The sequence below is a fragment of the Arachis duranensis genome, chromosome 3 (assembly GCF_000817695.3).
Source record: "Arachis duranensis cultivar V14167 chromosome 3, aradu.V14167.gnm2.J7QH, whole genome shotgun sequence".
Taxonomy (NCBI): Eukaryota; Viridiplantae; Streptophyta; class Magnoliopsida; order Fabales; family Fabaceae; genus Arachis; species Arachis duranensis.
The window spans coordinates 133526659-133548194 of NC_029774.3; the positions used below are offsets into that span (position 1 = coordinate 133526659).

The 21536-nt window shown below is 32.4% G+C and overlaps 4 protein-coding genes across 4 annotated transcripts; 3 read left to right on the forward strand and 1 right to left on the reverse strand.

Annotated features, from left to right (window-relative positions):
* The first annotated feature begins 2281 nt into the window (after positions 1 to 2281).
* On the forward strand, positions 2282 to 2960 carry LOC107482124 (uncharacterized). Its single transcript, XM_016102519.3, has one exon. It carries the CDS (start codon positions 2428 to 2430, stop codon positions 2731 to 2733), a length of 306 nt encoding a protein of 101 aa, XP_015958005.1. The 5' UTR covers positions 2282 to 2427; the 3' UTR covers positions 2734 to 2960.
* A 3936-nt stretch (positions 2961 to 6896) lies between these two features.
* Positions 6897 to 9959, forward strand: LOC107482099 (uncharacterized). The gene is made up of 5 exons (XM_021137087.2): positions 6897 to 7024; positions 7637 to 7818; positions 7886 to 8061; positions 9249 to 9332; positions 9530 to 9959. The coding sequence occupies exons 1-5, from the start codon at positions 6897 to 6899 to the stop codon at positions 9584 to 9586; spliced, it is 627 nt and encodes a 208-aa protein (XP_020992746.2). The 3' UTR covers positions 9587 to 9959.
* A 4860-nt stretch (positions 9960 to 14819) lies between these two features.
* Positions 14820 to 15164, forward strand: LOC107482100 (cold shock domain-containing protein 3-like). The gene has a single exon (XM_016102491.1). The coding sequence runs from the start codon at positions 14820 to 14822 to the stop codon at positions 15162 to 15164; it is 345 nt and encodes a 114-aa protein (XP_015957977.1).
* A 2691-nt stretch (positions 15165 to 17855) lies between these two features.
* LOC107482125 (probable methyltransferase At1g27930) lies at positions 17856 to 19046 on the reverse strand. The gene has a single exon (XM_016102520.3). It carries the CDS (start codon positions 18912 to 18914, stop codon positions 18000 to 18002), a length of 915 nt encoding a protein of 304 aa, XP_015958006.1. The 5' UTR covers positions 18915 to 19046; the 3' UTR covers positions 17856 to 17999.
* Between the last annotated feature and the right edge of the window lie 2490 nt (positions 19047 to 21536).

A 21536-nucleotide genomic window follows, 5' to 3' on the forward strand; every position in this document is an offset into this window, starting at 1 on the left:
CATGCAAATTATTGTTGATTTTTCAATATTATTCTATAAATAAATTATTTTTTTAAGATAATAATTAACCAAATAAAAAGGACCTAACTCATACAATTAAACTACCATCATATCATTACAATAAATTATAACATCACCAACTAAAGAGACATATAACAAATATAAAAGAGATCATGCCAAAATTTCAACAATGTTCATGCTATCAAACTAGTCTACATTATACCATAATTACATTTTTGTCTTCCATCACATAAATGAATTATCTTGGCATTTATGATCCTGAACATCAAAATGGTGTGATGACATAAATATATACGTATTTATTAAATAATTTTCATCATTCACAGAGGAATGAATAAAAACATAAATTAAGAAATACATTTGAAATAATAAATTTGATTAAGAAATATAAATAAAATGAGCATACCTAATTGAAAGTTTCATATTAGTTCTGAAAAAGGATTGAAAGAGAACGAATTTTACGTGCGAAACGAAGAAGAGGAGAATAAAAGTAACTGTTTGGTTCAATTCAAACCGGTTTTTTTAAATAAATCATTTATATAAAATAAACCGATTTTTTTAAACCATATAGTAATACGTGTCAGCCATCCAGAAACAACTTCACCTGCAGTCGACTGCAGGTGAGTTTCTGCCATTGGTAAAATATCGTCGTTTCATTTTTTGCGCCCAAATAGAACATAAACGACTTCAATTAGAGTATTTTGAGGGGTTTTAACATGTTGGAGTTAAAACTTCTCAAAATACCCTAAAGGACGACGTTTATATTCTATTTTGGCGCCAAAAATGAAACGGCGACATTTTACCAGTGCAGCGTAGCTTTTAGCGTAGCTTCCTATTCTTTGCTTTGTAAAAAAATACTGAAAATACTAAACCCACCACCATTTTCACCCAAGGTTATATCTGCTAGAAGCATTGGTCTTTCACCATCATTTTCACGTAATGATTTATCTGCTGAAAATATTGACCTTCCATATGAACCACCTATTGCATATATTCCTTCCATTTTTTTTTATCATTTTACCATTCTATTTTTATTATTAAATTTGTATTTAACATTGTGTGTGGTATAAAATTTCAGTTTTAATTTTATTTTTTTTTCATGTGATTTTATTTTTATATACCTGCTATTATTTTTATAGTTAGTTATAACAAGTTCTTGATTCCAATAAAAGAGGAGGAAATTCTAATAGAAGTAAAATAAAAAATAAAAAACAGCAACAAAATATACATTGACACACATTTCACATTTATTTTTTATTTTTATCTACCATATCATACATAATAAAACAGCAAGCACTAACTACACAATAATTTCTTTGGCATTGCCATCAAGATTATTGTGAATTAAAATTATATTACTATTTACCACATACAAGAGCACCGTTATGAGTGAAGATGAAGTAGAAGAACTAGTTTCTACCTAAAAAATGGAACTAATAAAAGAGTAAATAAAGAATTAATTGCCTAAATAATTGTAATCTTAGTGATTAGGTTATAGAAAATTAGCATTCAATATTAAAAAGTATTTGTTATTATCGTTGTTTTAATATTTATTTTTTGTGAAAAAAAATTATATTTTTTGAATTATTTATCCAAACACTACAACTTTAAAATAAGTATTTCTATGACTAAAAATTCAAACACAAAATAACTTATTTATAAGCTGTTATTAATAAAAGTCCTTGTTTAAGTTGTTTAGCCAAATTGGATAATTTTTTTTTCTTTTTTTTGTATCTCTACCAAAAAAAATGTAAAAGATAGTTTGCATGCATGATCTATTTGGTTCTAATATTGTTATTGGTTTGGGGTTAGAAAGCAGTGAATAAATTTGGCCAAGGTTTTTAAAACATAACAAGAATACTTCTCCGATTTTGAACATTTATTAAATATTTTTCTTCAAATTTAATTAATTTTATGATTCCGAAAATGTTTAAATATTAACAAAAAGAAGAAAATAAGAATGAATTTTTTCTTTTCCATTAGAATTTTAGTCAAAAGAGAAAAAATTATTAAACCAAGAGGCTAGAGGTGAAGGAGGCAAGATAAGAGAGTGGGAAATGGAATTGAAAAGGGTGTCTGACTCTAACTGGGTGAATAGAAGAAGTAAGCAAGTGGAAGGGAATCCAAACAAGCAAGCAAAGGATCTCTGGTCCCTACATAAAACTCCAAACCCGGTTCTCATATCAGCCACTAGACACAACGCCTTCTACGTGTACAATTCCGCAACCACTTTTATCATTTAACTAATCTTTTTTTTCTTTTACTTCACCAAATCTAAAAAAAAATCATTCACACCACCACCATCACCACAATCCACAGCTACAATATAATTCTAACTACGCAAAAAATCATACTCTTCTTTCTTTTCTCTTCCATATTCCCTTATCTCCCACAAACCAAATCAAAATGGGTCCAATCGTGTTAACTCAGCTGGCCACCGGTCTCAGCGTCCTTGCCGGAGCGGTTCTCGTCAAGTCAGTCATGGACAACAACCCCAACACCATGGCTGGATCCTTCCCTCGCTGCCCTTCTTGCAACGGAACCGGCCGGGTCACCTGCATCTGTTCCCGTTGGTCCGATGGCGACGTAGGGTGCCGAACATGCGCCGGTTCTGGTCGCATGGCTTGCAGCAGTTGTGGTGGAACCGGAACCGGCCGACCTATACCAGCTAGGATTGCGGTAAGGCCTACGAACCGTCCCCCTCCCAGCTGAGTGAACCAGTTTGGTGTTATTTTTGTTTTGAATTATTCCTGGTATTGGTTTCTCATCCGAAATGAATGGAATATGTTATTATATTTAATGTAATATATTATATGATATGATGGATGATGATTGTAAGACACAGAGGGGGATTATTAGTTTATACAATCGCTATAACAATACACTGTAATTACTAATTAGTTTTCTCATTATAAAAGTTTTTACATTTTATTCGCAAATGGGAATTTGTTGTGCAAGTGTTGGCCTCTGTCCTCTGTCCTCTGATTATTTTGGTTGTGGATTGGAATATGGAAGGGAATTATTTTGATGTGATGTGTCAAGTATGTTATGATACTTGGAGTGATGTGCAAAACCTTAAATTAAAGGACAGAGCTTTTTCCATTTGATGCTTATGCTATCAATTTCACTTAGCATGTCTTAACTGCACACTTTTGCATATCTTTCTCTTCAATATTTTAACCAACGTGCCACTATAGCAACTTGCATTGGTCAATCCTAGAATTAATAACCGATCAATAAACAGTAGTCCGTTGTATGTCGGAGGAGAAATTTCTTGTCCAATTACTGAAAGTACTACATTAATGTTGTTCAGTTATATGACACGTGAAAAATGGTTGAATCGTTTCATAATGAAATTTCACATAAACTAAATGTACTGTGTTACTTAATAGTACTGTAGAAAGCACCTACATATGAAGAACCAATCAGAGTTACTTGTACATGGAAATCGGTCGGCAAGTTCAACCCAAACAATATTGCACGTTTAAAATTTGAATGTGTGTGTGCAATTGCTATGTAGGACATGTTAAGAATGTGCATGCATACAGCATACGGTGGTGATTGCTGAGTCAGTTGATAGCTCCATTTGTTCATATTGTTGCTTGGTGTGTGCATATCTTTCACTTCACACCGAGTGGATCATGATTTTTCAAAGTGGCTCACTTGCCCAAGGAATCTGCTTTCTCCAATTTTTGTCTGTGCTTCACATTTCTTTCTCAAGTCCCATTCATCTGTCTATCTAAGGATTCGACTCTGGTGTCTCTCTTAATGAGCTTGTGTAACGTGGTTTAGGTCAGAGCTCCTCTTTGCCAATCAGGTTCCTTTGCCAGGCGGTTACTGGTTTAGGGTAAAATAATAAAGTTAGAGGAAGAGGTAAAGTGACAAGCAGAGGCAGGGTAAGTTTAGAATTTTGAAAAATTGTGAAGACATATTGGTCCAAACACATACTCGTCATACAAAGCGTTTTTTTTAACCAAATTTTTAACTAAGTTATGGTGTACTTATTCTCTTTAATATATATAGAGACGTTGTTTTTTCTTCTTTCTCTTCCATCGTTATTGTCATCGTCTCTTCTTCTTTTGCGCACTTTTTTTTTTCAACGTCGTTGTTATCGTTACTGTTAGGAATAAAGTTACCTATTATGGAGGTGAGACAGTGTTCTCCCAAACAAAATTCTTTACAAAAATAATAAAAAATAAAAGAATGGTCCCATTAAAAAATATTAGACCTCCCCTTTTAAAAAATATATGGCTTTTGGTAATTCTCATTCAGAAAGTGAATGCAACAAAAATAATTTAAAATTAGTGTTACTTGGGTCATGGATCATATACTTAGTTAAAAAAAAGTCCTAATCCATATTAAAAGTGAAGAGAATCTACAGCAACAACAAGCAAACAAATCACTTTTTCAATTTTTCTCTCTTTTTTCAAATAAAAAACAAAATATCGCTCCATATTTCTATTATTATTACAACTTACAAAATAGCAAGTAGTTTTTAATTTTCTATTATCATCTCTCATTCTTTTTTTTTGTAAGTTATTTCTTTTATTTATTTTTTGAATAATTTATGTATTTATTTATTTATCTAGTTTATAATCTTATAATAATATTTTAGGTTTTTGAAAGAAATTGAACAAGATAATCATGTAATTATAATGTTATCCTAGTTTATATTGTTTTTAATTTTTTTCTCTCATTATTAATTGTTTGTGACATTGATATTATTGATTTGCAAAAAATAAAATTAATTGAGTTTTAGTTAAGTTGCATAGTGTTTATCTTATTATCTATGTAAATTCTCAATTGTAGGAATTTAGTTGAATCATGAGCAAGATGAAAACAATAGGCACTTTTTTTAAAAAGACTAGTTAGAAGAGTGAAGATGTTTCTAATATTGTTATATCAACACCAACATCTTCAATACTTGAGGCATCAAACATAAATACTTTAGCTCCTCAACAAGAAAGTTTAAAGTCAAAGCGCCCACGACTTAGTATGTGTTTGGATTACAGTTTGTAAACCAGAGTTTGCATAAAATTGATTTTGTAAAATTGATTTTGATGATAAGTTAGTTTGGATTAACGTGATTTATGTTTGGTAATCTTTATATCAAAATTGATTATAGTAAAATAAATGTTGTTTGGATTATACTACTCAAAATCACTTTTAGATAAAAAATTACTAAAATAGACATCAATTTTATATACCTGCAAAATCAGAATACTATAAAAAATAATATAAAAAATATTTATCATATAAATAAAATAAATACAATAAAAAATAAAAATATAAAAGAGAGTACTATAAATTTTATAATGTCACACAAAAAAAATATTCTATAATTTTTTTTAGTATCGTCAGTACTCTTTAATTTAGTATTATTTTAAACTATAAATTTTTATTATTTATGACTCTATTGTTACTTATAATTAATTTTTTATTTATTTTGTCCTTTTTTTATAAGATCATAATTTATATTATTCAAAATTTTGATAATAAATGTAATATATAATAATTACAATTACAATTACAAATTTTATAAATTCAGAATAAAAAATAAAAAAAATTAATACAAAACAAAAATAGAGTACATCAAAGAATAGAAAAAAAATTACACAGATAAGAAATAATAAAAATTTCATAAAACCAACAACATATATCATATGAACAAAAAAAATACCATAAAACGTAAATAAAATTCATATGAATATAATCAAATAAAAATAAAAAGATTAATTTGTTAGTGATTGAAGTAAATCTGAACGATTTTGATGAAAAAATGGAACTAAAAAATTATGAAGAAGTAGGAAGAACTACAAAAATGACTGTGAAGATAATAGTTACTAGTATAATTCTTATAGAAGAAAATGAAGGGTAGGGTTGGCAAAAAAGAAATATTTTAGCTTCTCCTAAACATGAAACGTGAAACGTGAAACGCAGAAGCTACAAATTTGAGCTTCTCCTAAACGTGGGTTCAGAGGCAGAATCAATTCTGCGTTCACAAAGATAAAAATTGCCAAATATCAAAGTGAAACTTTCAAGAAGCTCAAACGGGCTTCTCTCCTCCCCAACGTGTTTGCCAAACACACCCTTAATCCTGAACAAATAGAAGTATGTCATTTGGTAAGAGATCCAGAAATTCGACCAATAATTTGTAAGTTTCATCTAGATAAAAGAGATGAAATTCATCTGAGTTTATCTTAAAGTTGGACCAAATAAACCAATACTTAATAATTATCCATTCTTGAGCGATATAAGTCATCGTCGTCGTTTTCAAGCTTCTTGGTTTGAACTATATCCATTATGGTTAGAGTATTCTATTGAAGATGATATTGTATATTATTTATCATGCTATCTATTTGCTATGGAATCTTCAATCAATACAGGTTCAAATGCTTTCATTGAAAACAGCTTCAAAAATTGAAAGAAAGTAAATAGCGAAAAAGATTGTCCTCTTTTGAATCACATTGGTAAAGGTTCCAATTCGTTCCATCAAAAGGCAACGAAATTATGTGATGATTTGATGAAGCAATCACAACATGTTGATACACTTATGAACGATAAATATCAGAGAAAATTGAGAATAATCGATGTATACTTAGAGCATCTATTGATTGTATTAGATGGTTGACATTTTAAAATTGCGTTTATAGAGGTTATGATAAAAGTTCGAGGTGAGATAATCAAGTAACTTTATTGAATTTGTTAAAATTTTTGAGTTTTTACAATAGTAGTCATGCTCATGCATGCTTGAAGGCACAAAATCTGTTGATACACTTAACCGTTTTCTTTGGCATCCTCATGCATGCTTGAAGGCACAAAATCTGGATTTACGTTAGGCAGAGAATCAAATTTTTTATTCTTTCCAGATTCGAATGGAGTCGAATTTTGAATCTCCACTGTTTCACCGTGTTGGATCTCAGCCGCTGCACCACACTATGTGCCTCCTCCGATGCACCATCATTCACCATCCCGGTTGCCGGAGCATGATTGTCAATGGAAGGTTGCTTCTCTTTTGACGATTCCACTGCTACATGTCCATAGCATTTGCAAGAGCCACAAATAAGATCTAAACTTTCATATTCAACATTAAAAGTGCACCCATCCACTAGAAGCCCCAAATCAATCTCCACACACGCATGAGCAAATCTCCCCCTCTTTGCAGCCTTCGTGGCCAAATCTATCTTGATCGGCTTGCCTATAGTTGAAGCAATGCGTAGCATAGCTTCCTCTTGAAAGTAAAAAATATTTAGTTCCACAATACGAATCCAAACTAATGTAGTGCCAAAAAAGCCTCATTGGGGCGGAAGGAAGGAGACCAAGATTTAACTGCTAAAGTAAACGCTTAAAAATGTCATTAATTTTGTCGTATCAAGTATTCAATTGTTTATTAAGCCCGTCTTAAAAGATCATTCTTTTATATTGTTTGTTAAATTAAAGTGCATTTCCTTAAATTTTAAAAGCTATAAGCTATAATTATTAACAAGTATAAAAACCTTATTTATTTCATCAAGATAACGTGGGTTAAATTTAAACCAACAAAACAATTTAATTTTTTTGTTGATTGAAAGTATAGGTTCCAAAATATGGGTTATTAGAGGCATTGACAAGAAAGAAAGAAGAATGGCGTTGAGGAGCATGATTCGTTCGGCCATGGCTTTACAACCCTTGCTAGTCTCACGCCCATTCACATTGCCTCTCGCCGCTTTCGTCCTCCGCAACCGCCTACCTCTTGCTCTCACCATGAATCGACGCCGTCTCACGACCATCAAGAACCTCCACCTCAACAACCTTCCGGTAATTTCAACATAAATTCATTATGCAGCTTTGTAATCGCATTGTCTCCTGATTGGGATTGTAACAGAGGTATCCAAGAGCGGTGGCGCCCACGCTGGTTATGATGAATGGCTCGCATTGGATCAGAAGGTCAACTCGTATCCAAGTGTTCGAGGGTTCACCGCAATTGGAATTGGAGGTGACGATTTTGTGCAAGCCATGGTCCTTGCCGTTCAATCTGTTATCCAACACCCAATTCCTCAGGTTTTGTTTCTATTCTCTCTCTCTCTCTCTCTCACTCATCTTCTATTTTATATTGCTGCTGAAACTACAACTTATAACAATACACTAATTAATTGAAATAGAAAACGTATATCAACTCTGTGTAGCTGTAATTATATGTTTCATGAGGACTGATTAGGAAATAGGGACTAACTGGTAATGCCCCTGCATGATGTAAGGCATTCTCATTGTGAAAACATCTTCAAGCTTGCCCAATGGATCTCTTATGTATCTAACTTCTTGTTGCCAGTTTCTTGACTTATGCCTAATGAATGGGAGTTAACCAAACATTCCCACTATGTAAAGTCCCTAATATAGTCTAGGCCTTGGTTGCAACTTGCAACACTTCTCTCGCTTGCACTCTCTATGATGCTGTGGAACTTCTTGATTATCTTGAATGCACTTGTAAGTTAGCTTAAAGTTCCTGGGCTTCGCTGGTTAACTCATGACTGGGATCTAGAAATGATTTTAGTTCTACAATCTTTGGATGAATGTGGTAAATGTTGAGATCTTCTGTCACAAGATAAACAAACTTTTAGGTGATACTTCAGTTTCCTTTCAATTGATACGATTACAACAGGGTAGCCAAAGTGATATGCTGTTGACAAATTATTTATTGCTGTAGCTTGGTTGCTGACCTCTGGTATTACAAGCTGTTCACATCAATGATATTTCCTGGTTGACACACGAGAATGTTTGCAATGAATGTATTATCACAATAATGAACACTAGGGATCATAAATGAGGACTTGCAAATAGACTGACTGCAAGTTCGGTACCAACCGAGATTAGTCACATAAGAATATATGCCAAGCTTTAATAGATTTAACTTTAGTTATTAAATCTTGCAAGAGGGTGAGTTTTAGCACAACAGTAGGGTTGCCTTGTGATTTGGAGGCTTACAGACTCAGATTTTGGAAAAAAAGTTTCTTTACTTTCAGGGATAAGGCTGTATTCGTTAGTCATTACCCTCCTCAAACCCTACCAAGTGAGAGCCTTGTTCCCTAAGAAACCCTGCTTCAATTGAGTTTTGCTACATGAAAATTGTGAAAAGTTGGATGATTTAACTCTTCTCAATATATTTTACCTTTACTTTTTGTCCAGCATTTGAGGAGGACTTCACAAATGCCATATGTTTGATCTGCATAACATTTGACATCATGTTTCAGGGATGTGTGAAGCAGAAGTCATCGTCGGGGGGCAAATATGTATCTGTAAATATTGGACCCATTGAAGTTGTTTCCAGTGAGCAGGTCATTTTGGCTGTTCTTTCCTTTTCTCCCTTTCCACACTGTAAGAGTAAATATTCATAGCTTATTTTTACCTGGGTGGAGGGTAGGTTATGCTACGATGTATTTCAATTTATCTGATATTATGTTGTAGCTTTTTGAATCTTTATGCAATTAAGGCTGAGAGAATGTACCTTGATGTGGAATGTTGTATTTTTCAGGTCCAAGCTGTATATAATGCCATGAGGAGGGATGACAGGATGAAATACTTTTTCTAATAAGTCAGATTGTATTTTTAGATATCAAGGTATGTCTACTCATGGCTGCTTTCTACTTGGGTCAATTTTATTCTCTAATTAAGCCAGGATAACCAATACATATCCCTGTATTAATCAGGATGAAAGTTGGTTATGTTTTATATTCTCTGAAGATGTGGCACACCAACTGTATGATTTCCTAGTATTAGTTTTGATAGTATAATAGATATTGTTAATTCTCTTTTATTGATGAGCTGGTTTTAGTTAAAACCATAAAAAGAGCTTCTTTCATGTATAAATAACTGGATGTCATCTCATCCTGATATTCTTAGTATTTTTAGTAACTAATAGATGTAAGGGGGAGAGGGAGACTCTCTTTCATTAGTCTTCAACACTTACTATTTTTAGTAACTACTCAAATTTGAGTTCTGTAAATGAAAAATAGTTGTAGGAGAGATAATCTCTATTGTAAGTCGACTCGGTTGATTTAGATTAGTCACGTTTCAATTTGCTTCTGAATATGGGTAGATTAAAACTGAACACGAGATTCTTGTCTTCCAATTCTGCCATGCATGTCAAGTGTTTAATTGGCATCCATACTCCTGTGAAATCTCAATCCGTACTTAAAAATAAGCAAAAAGCATAAAGTTTCACAGACTTTAAATGATATCTACGAAGCATTGAAGGGGGGAAGTTTAAGAAAAAACAAGTCTTTTTCTAGTTCTAGGAATTAAGATGAAGCAGATGAACTGATGAAGAAAATCGTGAGTGACACGTGGTTGAACTTTCTTCAACACATTAGCGATTTTCTCTTTTTGTAAAATTATTTTTTTAAGCTATTTTTTCTGAAAATTTAGAATTTAAAATTAAAATTTGAGATTTATGATTTAAAATTTGAATTTAAAATTTAAGATAAAATTTAAAATATTGACTAACATTGATTGAAAAAATTTGACTCTAGTTAGATTCAAATTATATATAAATAATTAAGAAATTAATTTTTAATCAATTTAGTCAATTTTTTATTATAGAATTATTTTTTAAAAAAAAATAATTTTCTAATTGAACTCATTATAAGTTATAGTGATTTATAGGAATACCTTGCTCTTATGCCACGATTATTTTTTAGCCGACTTGCCTTGGTGTCTTTTTTCTTTAATTTCGTTGATAACTTTACTCTCCGTCAGGTTCAGAGACAAACGACCCCACAATCAAGGAATGTCTCAGTTTTTTTTTTAAGTTTAAAAAAATCGATAATTTTAATTTATATTGACCAATATTTTTAATTAAATTTTTAAATATTATTGACTAATTACTAATAAAAAAATAAATTATTACGACCTTTTAATATTTTTTTAGTAATGTATATTAAATTCATAATAATCTGTCCTGAAGATTACTGACTGAGTTGTATTTGGCTTTGGACGTGAGATTTCTAACTGAGTTGTATTTGGCTTTGGACGTGAGATTCAGACTCTTTTTGAGGTAGCGTCCAACTTATTTCGTAGCCGAAGTGCCGCAGTTCAAGTTTTTCATGAAGACGTAGAGAGTGGTACTTACAAAAGATTTCGATACTTAAGTTATTATGGGTTTTAGACAGATTTTTAATAGATTAGGTCATGAATATACCTGAGACCTGAGGGTGTCAGTATATTTATAGTAGAGTTGATAACTACCTTTGATAGTGGATAACCGTTCCTTTTTGTTCGAATGATTATTAAGATCTCATTTATAGATGAGTAGGAGTTAGTTGAGATTCATTCAGATAAGTACGGTTGAGTCGGTTGTCGTTGCGTCCGACCTCTATGAGGTTGGATAGGAGTAGATGAGGCTACCTTTGTTGGGTGGGCTTTTATTCATTTTGGACTTGGCTATGTTTTTTGCACCAATATATGAACAGTGCTCTTACTCGAGGTCGAACTTTATGAAGTCGGGCTTGAGCAATTAGATGACTAAGTCGAAATGTTGAGCTGTGGAAAAGTCGTTTAGTAGTTTTGAGGTCTGAAGCCGATGAGGTCGGACAACTCAACATGATTTGAATGATGTAACGTTTTCATAACGCTACTCCATGACCATTTGTGCGATTTTTCCGTGCGCTATCATTTTGTTGTAATGTAGTTGTTTCTTTCTTAAAAGTTTTCGTTTGATGACCTGATATTACAAGTCGTTTTGATGTTATGTACGGCTTGCTTTCTTTATACAACATGTTTTTGGCCAAGTCGTTTTTCATGAACTGATTTAATTATATATTGAATTAAACCGGTTCAATCCTGGTTGAACCTCAGTTGAACCATTGAACTAGTTACTTAGAAAGACAAATCTAAGTTAAGGATCTCATGATCCTCTCTTCATAAAATATTTAGGGAAAAGGGAAAGATGAGGGAAGAGTGTGAAGATAGTTTGTGATGTTGAAAGTAAGGAATTAAAAAAATGATGAGAAAGAAAAGAAAAGAGTAAAAGAATCTAAAGAATCTCTGTCACAGGAGAGTAGAGAGTAGGAATAAAAGAAACGAAAGAAAGAACAAAAAAAAAGAAATAATTAGAGATATTGTTTGGCACTGAGAACGAGCTGGGATGATTGTGTACCTGCTGAAGATGAGAAGAGATATGGTAGTGAATCCACTGAGATTTACTTTCTAGAGATACATCGGCCAATTCAGGGGATGGCCGCACCTGTAAGACAGAGGTTGCTTACAGAGGTTATTGATACATACATTGGCTAGAGAGCCTCACCTGTAAGACCGAGGTTGCTTACAGAGGTTATGTTTGCATACATTGGCTCAAGAGGGTCGCACTTGTAAGACAGGGGTTGCTTACAGAGGTTATGGCACTGGAAACCAAACTCAGACAAAGGTTGCTGAGTTACGTCGGGAGCGGGTCAAAACCGACAGATGAGCTTATTACCTGCACTAGGAATAGACATGCATCAAACTTGTTTGCGCATATTTATTTGTGATTGTGTTTTCTATGATTGTGTGCGCTTGTGATTGGATTCTATGTTCTGTAATTGCTGAGTTTGATTATACTTTGTTAACTGTTGTTATTGATTGTGAACATAACGAAACGAACTTAACTTCTAACCCCCGACCCTACTAAGAACTCTCAAATTCTTACCCCCTATCTCGACCGCTTTCAGTTACAGGTGCGAAGGCTTAGTGCGAAACTACAAGAACATAGAAGATTCTGTTTACAAGTTGAGTTGTTAGATTTTATTTTTCCCTCGTCATTTATTGTTTTAGTTTTTATAGGGTAGGAGTTGTATTTGAGGATCTTTGAGTAATTCTATGTACATAACGCTACGTGGATATATATAATTTTTTTATAGATGATTTAAAGTACTAACTCTTCATTTTCTTGGTGAAAGTTTCGATTCGTATTCGCGAAAGGCTCAATATTAAATAAAAATAATATAGAATTAAAAGGTTTAGAGGTAAGTAACGTCTGAACTTTTAGTACGATCATGAGGTGCTAAAAGTTAGGGTGTTACAGCCGTCGATGGCGAGATCGAGGTGGGGATTGTTGTTACGAACAAAGAGAGGGATGGGATACCAAGGGAGCATTTTGTCATTCCCTCTTCTTTTCTTCGATGATAGTGAATTTAATCTAATTTAACTGTAGAAGCAGAATCATCATCTCCATTTGATATTGTCTACCCAGTACGGGATTTTCGGTATCCATAGAAACTGTATTCCAATATTTATTTCCATGGGTTTTTGTCGCCTATAATAAACTTGGTAGGTTGCATTCGAATGGGTTGTTGCTGCATTTTCAGGTATAAACTTAAGTTGGAAAGAAAGGTTTCATTATTTTCACCAACAATGTTTTCCATTCTTCCTTCAGTTACTAATCAATATGAGACATTTTATTTATTATTTTTTCTTCATAAAACCTGTGTATTTGGAACATGCAAATGTTCCATTATCATGAGTGGGTATTTGTGGTTTATTTTTCTGTCCTGGTGAATAGATCGACACTATTAGTCTATTATCATGGAGGCAGAAATCTTCAAAGTGGATCACCACTTCTTTTTTATATATATCTGAAGTTGGATGTTGTTTGCCTATGTTGACATTGATGATTCGCCATTATCAAGGGTTGAGCTCTAGGCTCTTGCAATGGCGTTAATGTTTCGAGGGTTACCTGAAATTGGGTTGTATTTGGGACTGGACATGAGATCCAAACTCCTTCTGAGACAGTGTTAGGCTTGTTTCGTAGCCGAGGTGCCGCCGTCCGAGTTTCTCGTGATGAGATGGGGGTGGTACCTTCAAGGGACTGCGATGCTTAAGTTAGCATGAGTTTTAGGCATGTTTTTAATAGATTGAGTTCTGAATATATTTGAGGGTGTCAATGTATTTATAGTAGAATTGATAACCACCATTTAGAGTAGTTTCACCTTTGACAGTGGATAACCATTCCCTTTTGTTAAGGAGATTGTTAAGATCTCATTTTTAGATAAGTAGGAGTTAGTTGAGATTCATTCATATAAGTAGGGTTGAGTTGGTTGTTGTTGCGCCCAACTTTTATGAAATCGAAAAGGATTAGATGATGCCACTTTTATTGAGTAAGTTTTTATTCATTTTGGGTCTGGCTATATTTTTTAGATCAGGATATAAATACAATCTACAGTAGTTATTAAACTTATAATGATGTACTTAACCTATGTTATTATCATAAATTTATCAGGTTTACCACTCATAGATAATTTACTATTGAAATATGTTCCATCTTATGAAAATTAATAAATTATATTATGTGAAGCGTGACTTTTGAATATAAAAATAAAATATCTTTAATATTTTCGAAGTGTGTTTGGTATAAAAGTAAAACTTTAGAGGATGACATTATATTGTCATAGATTAAGTACGATTTTGTTTTTTATAGTTTAGGTTTAATTTTTTTTGTTTCTAATCTTTTTTTGCATACAAAATCATCCTTCAAACTTAATGTAATTTTAAAATCATCCTTTTAGACAGACTAATTTTTTAAATGATAAAAATATCATTTCTCTCTCTTCTCACCACCACCATCACTCCACCCACTATCACTCCATCACCATGTGTATCAAGAAATAACTTTCAACAACAACCTCAAAAAAATCAAAATCAAAATAGTAGTTTATCACTAAAACTATCATCATTAATAAGAAATAAAAAAAATCATCATCGTCAAAACAAACATTAACAAAGAAGGGAGGGAAGGGGAGGGGAGGGGAAAGGCCAGGCGCGTAACGATAACAGATGCAGGGCTGGTGCCAATGGAAGAGGCGGAAAAGCCTATTACCAGTGTGACAATGGCAGTTATGGTGGCGGCTAAGTGCGGCGAGTTCGGGAACATGACGAGAGATTGCAGTGGAGGTGGCGACGACGGTGAGTTTGGGAACATGAAAAGGGACTACAACAAAGGTGGCGGTAACGATAGTGGTTACTATAGGTGTGGTGAGGTTGGTCACTTGGCTAGGGATTGCAACAGAAAAGGTAGTTTAGGTGCTAGTAGAAATGGTGGAAAGAGCATCTGCTTCAATTGTGGGAAGTCTAGGCATTTTTTACTTTTGCAGAGAATTTTGACGGTGGAGGAGAAGGAGGAGGGGCAGTCCATATAGGAGAGGAAGAACTGGGTGTTATTTTTGCTTTTGATGAAGAAGAAAAAGAGATAATGAAGAAGAAATGAAGAAGAAGAAGAAAACGAAAAAGAGAAAAATATTTTGGTTCAAACGAGGATTTTAAAATTACGTTGAATCTTAAGGATAATTTTGTATGAAAAAAAAATTTGAAACCAAAAATTTTCTTGATTTATACCACATGGACCAAAATCGTATTTAACTCTTTTGTTATCGAATGAACCTTAGCTTTATTAATGTTATCTTTTGTAATTCTTTAATTTGGTTATTAAATATTTTAAAATACAAATAACTTTTTGATTTTAGAATATAAAAGAATAAACAAAAATAAAATATTTTATAAACTAAAGTATAACTAAAAAGTAAAAAATGTTTTTGAACTATTTTACTCAAGTTAGGACTTTCTAAAAAATGGGTTGATTTGGGAGTTAAACCCCACTTTGGTCTCTAATATTGGCGAGTTGCACTGATTTGATCTCCCTAACTTTTCAATTGCTACAATTTGATCCCTAAATTAAAAAAAGTGCATTAATATAGTCCCTCTTCAACGTTGTTAGTTTGATAGCTCAAATCTTGTCATATTGTACATATTAAAATGATGTTGTACACGTTTTGGTACTAAAAGAATACTAAATAATATCATTTCAAGGTTTGAACAATACTAAAAGAAAAAGTATAAGGAACCAAAAGTTTATCAGCCAAAAACTAAACAAAACTATATTAATTTATATCAATAATTAATTAATTTTAAATTTTTTAAATTCAAAATTTAAAAAATTTTAAATTGATTAAGTAAACCTAATTAAAACCTATAAAAACCTTCCTTTTTTTTCTCACATTAATCTATCCACTTCTAACAATCACAAATTCGAAAAATATATAAAAGAACATCCATTTAATATGAGAAAGAAACATTCTAATACTTAGTAGAAAAAACATCCATATATATTAACTCGTAAAAATTTTGAATTCATCCAAAGGTATTTGGCTGAATTTTGGCTGATATACTTTTGGTTCCCTAGCTTTACTCATACTAAAATGGAGAATATAACGTTTTAGTATTGTTCAAACTCTCAAACGACGTCATTTAGTATCTTTTTAGCGTCAAAACGTATACGAAGTCATTTTAATATGTCTAGTGTGACAAGATTTGAGCTACGTCACTAATAGTGTTGAATTCTGGCGATAGAAAATACACGAGGGATTATATTAGTGCATTTTTTTTAATCTGGGGATCAAATTGTAACAATTAGAAAATCAATGACTAAATCAGTACAATTCACTAATCTCAGAAACCAAGTGGGATTTAACTCGTTGATTTTGTTCCTAAAATGAGTACTGTTTATGAGTCCGTGTACATGATATGAAGTATCAAGAGTGTTGTTGTTGCCTTGTTGGAGTTAGCTTTCGCTTCGAGAGACATAATACTGTCTACAGAAATTGCTTTCATGGAGCATGGTCATGCGATCACGGCACTTTCTACATGGAACTTGCTAATGTCTGCAGCTATTAATATTGGATGATCAGGCACCTGACCATATATACATTTGGATTATGCATAATTATAAATGTGTATAACTAACTATAAGCTTCTAACTTTATGCCCATGCAAAAGAATCTGGTTGTCATGTTATCACCTTATTGGGCAAGCTGCTATGCTTCTCTTTTTTTAATAGTAGCGATTCAAGTCAAAAGCTACCATAACAATTTTGAGTCACTCAGAAGTTGCTTCTTTGATCCACAACCATAGAAAGTATCTTAAAAATCCTAATTGTGCACTGATTAATTTAGACTATGCTTAGAATAGTATACCTTTATTTGGAAAAAAAAAAGAGAAGGGTATAGTTTAACTTCTAAAATTATACAATAAATTTTTATATTAACTATTGAAAGCATGGAGATTGACGCTAAGCAACAAAGAACCAAATGGGCGAAAAAAAAACCCAAGAAGCATGTGATGGGACATGGAATTATTTGCCAAGGCTAGAACATTATGCTAAATTAAAATCCCATTTAAATTAAAAAGGAATCTAGCTGGTGCAATCGAGAACCGACACCGTCATGGAACTTGCAGGTGCGGAATCTCCGTAGTCTTTTAGCCTAGCAAAGTCCAAAACCACAATCAGCTATTATTTTTCTTTTAAATAATTAACCTACTGCAGTGCCTGATTACTGATTAGTGATCACTGTACAAAACCAATTCAATGTACCGAATCTTTAAAATAGAAAAAATATTATCTAAGGTCAAACAATATTATGGATTTTGTTCCTTCCATAATAATAGTCCCAATAATCGTTATTACTTATTATGCAAAAGAAACTGTCGCCAATTAATCTTCTGGCTTTTTCTTACAGTTTTCTCCGTATCATTTGGTTTTCTCATACACATTTATTTATTTATTTATTTTAAATAAACCTTTTCACATGCCTGTGATGCCACTTGTATGATACTTACTGCACAACAGATCTATGTATCCCACTTAGCTATCTTTGTCGGTGAGAACAAGGAATAGGAGATTAAAAAAAAAGAAAGGAATGAGAGGAGGGACACTTCATCACATCTCCGATCCTTTCCACAATACCATGATGTGTTTGAATTTTTAATTTAAAAAAAAATCCTCTTGGCTCTTGCATAGTCGCAGAAGCATATTCTCGGCAATGAAAGGGTAGATGTAAAAAACTAGAAGTAATAGGTTGTGTATTCCAGTGCAAGATGTGATTGATATAGTAAGTGTAAAGAAAACAAAAAATACAGTGTCCGTAAGGAATTAGTCATAATAATGCGTGTTTAAATCCTAACCCCCTGAAAAGGAATGTTTAACAAAAACGATGAGCATCAACGTGATCGGGAACGACAGCGGTGGTGTTAGGCACGGCCGGAATCTGGAAATGCCATAGCCTGCCAACACCTTTCACAAGATTCTTCCTACACAGGAACTCTTCCGCGTACAGCTTCTCTACCCTCCGATTCACATCGTGTAGGAACACGTGCGTCACACCGGATCCTTTTCTCCCCCTCGCCATCACTGCCGCCGAGAATATCGCCGCCATCCTCCCCGGCGCCTCTGCAAAGTACCCTCTCGGCGCGTCAATCATCACCAGATCCCACTCCCTCTCGTACACCTCCTCCGGCAGATCGTGAAGTGCAAGCCTGCACTTGTCGTTCCCTTTCAGGGTGGCACGCGCCGGCCAGCACGCCTCCTCCTTCCTGTAGTGCTGGAGAAGCTCATCAGCCTCCTGGAGCTGTGTCCGGTAGCGGACGGTGTGGGCGTGGAGGTCGGGGGCGGCGGCGAGAATGGTGTGGAACCACTTAGGGTCCTCTTCCAAGAAGAGGGTGGTGCCGGTTGGGTTGAGGCTGGCCCACATGAGAGAGTCGTGGCCGAGGCCGAAGACGAGGAAGTTGAGGGGTCTGTGCTGCAGGGATTTGAAGACGTCGAAGGTTATGGTGATCTCAGACAGGGACTGCTGAGGCACGACGTGGGAGGTGGCGTAGTGGAGTATTGCTCGGAGCTGGAGCGGCGTTGTGGTGGCTGCGGTGGACTGCTGGGCGGAGGCGAAGCGGGTTTTAGTTGTGAGCGGGCAGAGGAAGGTGGTGTCAGAGGTTTGAAGAAGTGTGGTGGCTGTGAAGAGGGAGGCGGCGATGATGGCAAGTCCGGTGAGTAGCCAGACGAAGCATCGGTTTTCTGGGAGGAGATTGTAGTAGCGAGTCTTTGTTCTCTCGTTCCCCTGCATTTCCTCCTCTTTTTTCTCTACTTGTCTGTGTTAGTGTGTCAAGTATTAGAGCGTTCCTTCACTCTCAATATGCCATCCCTATTGCAATGGACATGTGGCACTTCGCAATTGCCTTTTGCGCCTTCTTCCACTCTTCCTCTTTATTATTCATCGTCAATCACCACCAAATAAAGAGGGTATACCGTATAACATATTAGTTTTATTTATTTTTAAAGCTTCAAAAGATNTGTTAAATATTTTAATTATATGATAATATTAAAATAATTTATTAAATTTATTTTTAATGTATTTAGATACAAAAATGAGCACAAATTAATTTAAGGTTTAATTATTTTGTTGGTTTTTATAATTTTATAAAATTTTTAATTAAATTTCTGTATTTTTTTAATTGAATTTTTACACTAAATTTTTTTAATTTGATTTCTATACTTTTTTTTATTTAAGTTTTTATACTAATTTTTTTAGTTAGATTCTTATAAAATTAAACCAATTACTATTAAAAAAAATTAATTAAAAAAATTTAATACAAAAACTAATTAAAAAAATAATAATTTAATTAAAAATTATGCAAAACTATAAAAATTAACCTTAATTTAAATGCCTTTGATAGGATCGGTGTAATCCAAATAAATGTTTCCCAACTTTTTGAAATACGCTGTTATGGTGTAATCACATATCCCTAGTGAGATATTTTTCAATAATAAAATAAAAAAATTCATATTTTTTTTAAATATAATTTTTGAACTTTAATTTTTAAAATGTGATTTTTTTTTTTGTTTTTGGCATTTTTTCTTATTGAAAAATTTCCATCGCTAGTGTCATTTTGTTTTTATCTAATAAAAAATGTCACAAATTGACATTATCGCATTGATTTTTTAAAAGAATTAAAAAAAATTATATAACGGTTTTACTCGATTTTTGTAATAAAGTATTTCAATAAAATGTCAAAATTGAATTTATATCAAGATCTCAAATATTATAAGATAGATACGACTATTTTTATAAAAAATTGAGTTCAATCCAATAATTATTTGATTATAATGTCAAAATAATTTTAGGTCAAAATCACTAATAGTAGAATATCAAAAGAATAAACTATTAAATAAAGAAGACAATGAAAATCGCAAAATATGGATCAAAGTAAAATAATAACAAAAATTTAAATAAAATAAATGATAATAAATTAAATAAACAAAAAAACAAAAAGTTAAAAATTGACTTATAACGCTCAAGAGAATAAATTCTCTCAATTATTAAAAAAAAATTAAGGGGTAAAGTATGATTTTTAATCTTTTATTGTTCTCTTTTTTTCTCATGTTTTTTTTTGTTCCAATTATAAAATTAATTGTGAGAAATTACATTTATTCCTTCAATTGTTAAAAAAAAAATTAAGAGGATTCATTCCCTTTGCACTCCATGTTTTTCTATTGTGTTGTGGGAATTGAAAATTTTATGAGTTTATACGATGATTTATTATTTTTAATTGAAGTCCTGAACTTTTCTAAGTTTTTACTATTTATAAGCCATAAAGATGAACTTGCTTTGAAGCATGTTATCCATCATCGTACTTTTACACTTTTTATATCATCTTTCTTGAATTTTAGTTTATTTATCTTTATTTTTGTAGTTAAAACCACTACTAATCAAAACGCCTTCTTGTGGAAAAAAAAATCATTTTTATACCAACAATATCAAAATATTATTATTAAATTATATTGTTATTATAATAGTATAAAATACTAAAACGGCTAAATATTCTTGTATTACCCACAAGGCCACAAACATAACCAATATGTAAAAAATTTTGCTACAAAATCAGAGATTTATTTTGAAATTGAGGAAGTAAAAAAAATTGTAGACATAAAGTTGTCTAATAACATAACACAAATTATTTGTCTAGGAATTTATAATATGGCTTCGGCGTCAATGATTTCATGTAAAGATACAAATGGTCACAAAATTCGTACACGTTTTCGTACATACGCTTCAGTGGCCGTTTGCCAATTTTCAATTACAACAGGCAGGCCTAGTAATTAATGTAGGAGCTTCGTTTACTATAGTTTTATCAGCATTATAGGCACTCACGTTTCACGTTTGTCGTTGTGAGCACCACTATCCACGCATCATTTGTGCTTGCTTTCCTTCCATTTGCAATATAAATTTCTTAATATTTTTCTCCACTATTGGTGCGTTTAGTTCTAAAATAGGATAAAATTAAATATAAAAATTAATATTTTTATATTTTATTTGATAATAAATTAAAATAAATTATAAAAATTTAATTTATTTTTATTTTTTTATTTAAAATTTAAAAAAATATATAATAGAAAATATAATTATAAACATTTATTCTCATATCAATAAATAAATGTAGCCTAAAAGAATAACTTTTCTGTTGTATAGTATATACCTAGAACGATAAATATAATGACTAATAAATTAGCAAAACAGATATTTTATTTTATAGTCTATTTTCAGTAATTTATGATTTTTATAATTAAGTGCTTTATTTTATTGCTCAGTGATTATATTAATTTGTTGTTTTCATTGTTTATTTAAAAAAAATAGGAATTTTAATTTTTTGGTTACGGACACTTGTTAATTTTAAACGGAAAAACTTTT